At 43.3% G+C, this 2,167-nt stretch overlaps 1 protein-coding gene across 1 annotated transcript in view; it reads right to left on the reverse strand.

Annotated features, from left to right (window-relative positions):
• Window positions 1–1,012: 1,012 nt before the first annotated feature.
• LOC125485266 (triokinase/FMN cyclase-like) overlaps window positions 1,013–2,167 on the reverse strand; it is a 42,394-nt gene continuing 41,239 nt past the window's right edge. The window contains exon 8 of the mRNA XM_048607284.1: window positions 1,013–2,167. This exon is cut by the window's right edge and continues 525 nt beyond it. Coding sequence (XP_048463241.1) covers window positions 2,057–2,167 — 111 coding nt within the window. The 3' untranslated portion in view covers window positions 1,013–2,056.

Genomic DNA, 2,167 nt, shown 5'->3' on the forward strand with positions numbered 1-2,167 from the left:
CAGTGTTGTAACTGTCCTGGAACAGATGGCTAGGGGAGCGGCAAGTTCTGGAGCACAAGTCTTCAGTACTATTGCCAAAATGTTGTCAGGGCCCGTAGCCTTTGCAGTATTCAGTGTCTTCAACTGTTTCTTGATATCACACGGAGTGAATCAAATTGGCTGAAGACTGGTATCTGTAATGCTGGGGACCACTGGCGGAAGCCGAGATGGATCATTCAGGCACTTCTGGCTGAAGATTGCTGTGAATGCTTCAGCCTTATCTTTTGCGCTGATGTGCTGGGCTCTTCCATCATTGAGGATGGGGATATTTTTGGAGCCTCCTCCTCCAGTGAGTTGTTTAATTATCCACCACCGTTCACGACTGGATGTGGCAGGATTGCAGAGCTTAGATCTGATCCGTTGGTTGTGGGATCGCTTAGCTCTGTCTATCGCTTGCTGTTTTCGCCGTTTGGCATGCAAGTAGTCCTATTTGGTGGCTTCACCAGGTTGATACCTCATCTTCTGGTATGCCTGGTGCTGCTCCTGGCATGCCCTCCTGCACTCTCCATTGAACCAAGGTTGATCCCCTGGCTTGATGGTAATGGTTGAGTGGGGGATATGCCAGGACGAGGTTACAGCTTGTGCTGGAGTACAATTCTGCTGCTGTTGATGGCCCACAGTGTCTCATGGATGCCCAGTCTTGAGTTGCTAGATCTGTGCGAAATCTGTCCCATTTAGCACTGTGATGGTGCCACACAACATGATGAACAGTATTATCAATGTGAAGGCCAGACTTCGTCTCCACAAGAACTGTACAATGGTCACTCTTACCTATATCATCATGGATAGATATAACTGCAGATGGCAAAATGATAAGGATGAGGTCAAATATGTTCTTCCCTCTTGTTGGTTCTCTCACCACCTGCTGCAAGTCCAGTCTAGCAGCTATGTCCTTTAGGACCCAACCAGCTCGAACAGTAGTACTATTATTATTATTGTAAATTGAATTGCTACAACTAAAAAAATACTGCAACGACCATTTAGATCTTTATTGAGGATGATTTTTACATTGCTGATAGGAACTGACAGTTGATCATTGATTACTAAAGCTCTGCAGTCCCTTGCTCTCTTGGTGTATTTGTATTTGCTTGGATCTCCATCTGCTGCTCTCCATTTAGTCTTGCCTCCCACTGTCTTCTGCGTTAGTTTTCTTAAAATTATGATTTGGTGTCAGTTGTTTTGTGTGTAGATGCTTGAAATGGAAGTTATGGGTAAATAGAAGTTGCTCAGTGTTTACGTGATTAATCCCTAGTCAAATATCCAAATGTGTAGAAAGAGTGACAGGAAATTGCATTTACAAAATTATACTACCATCACTTTGAGGTTATCAACTTACAGTTCGAGAGAAAAATAATAGTAAACAACGGGTGAATAAGATTATTGGTGGGTGCAGGATGTGTGTTAGGGACCAGTGATAGCACAGGTTTAGTGTGCACATTAGGTAATGATGGGTACAGGGTGTGTTATTGTAGGATGGACAGTGAATATCACTGACTGTGGTGCATAATGATTGTCAGTCAGCGTAAATGCACATAGAGCATTGATCAGTTACATATTGATTGTCAAAGATTGCAGAGGGCTGTGGGGTTCGACAGGTGTAGTTGCACAGTTAGTGCTAAAATCTAAGCAGCGTACAATGTATATCTGTGGGTATAGATTGCAACCAAGGGACATTAGTGATATGGTACGCAGTGAATGCTGGATGTACAGTTGGCATGGTTCACTGTAAACAACCATGCCTGTAGCATGCACAGTAAAGCCAAGTAGGTGTTATACGTTTAGAAAGTGCCAGTAGTGGAATATGCAGAGTGAAGGTGAGCAAGTATCAGTGAATGTAAGGTGTACAAATTAGCCATCAGGTGAAGGGTGTAAATTAAGCATTGATGAAATGCAGGAAAAGAGACCAATGAGTACACATTGATGTAATGTAATTCTACCAGTTGGGATATTTTAAGCTTTTCTTCCGCCAAGCACCTACTACTTTGACGATAATAAAGGGTTACTGGAATTAGGGATCTCAAGTAAAAGCATATACATGCAACAAAGACAGACTTCCAAGTACCAAGAAGCTTCTCATTCTTGCTCTTCTGGAGCAGGCTCTTCTGGTGCAGGCTCTTCTGGTGCAGGC

The sequence above is a fragment of the Rhincodon typus genome, chromosome 17 (assembly GCF_021869965.1).
Source record: "Rhincodon typus isolate 14 chromosome 17, sRhiTyp1.1, whole genome shotgun sequence".
NCBI lineage: Eukaryota > Metazoa > Chordata > Chondrichthyes > Orectolobiformes > Rhincodontidae > Rhincodon > Rhincodon typus.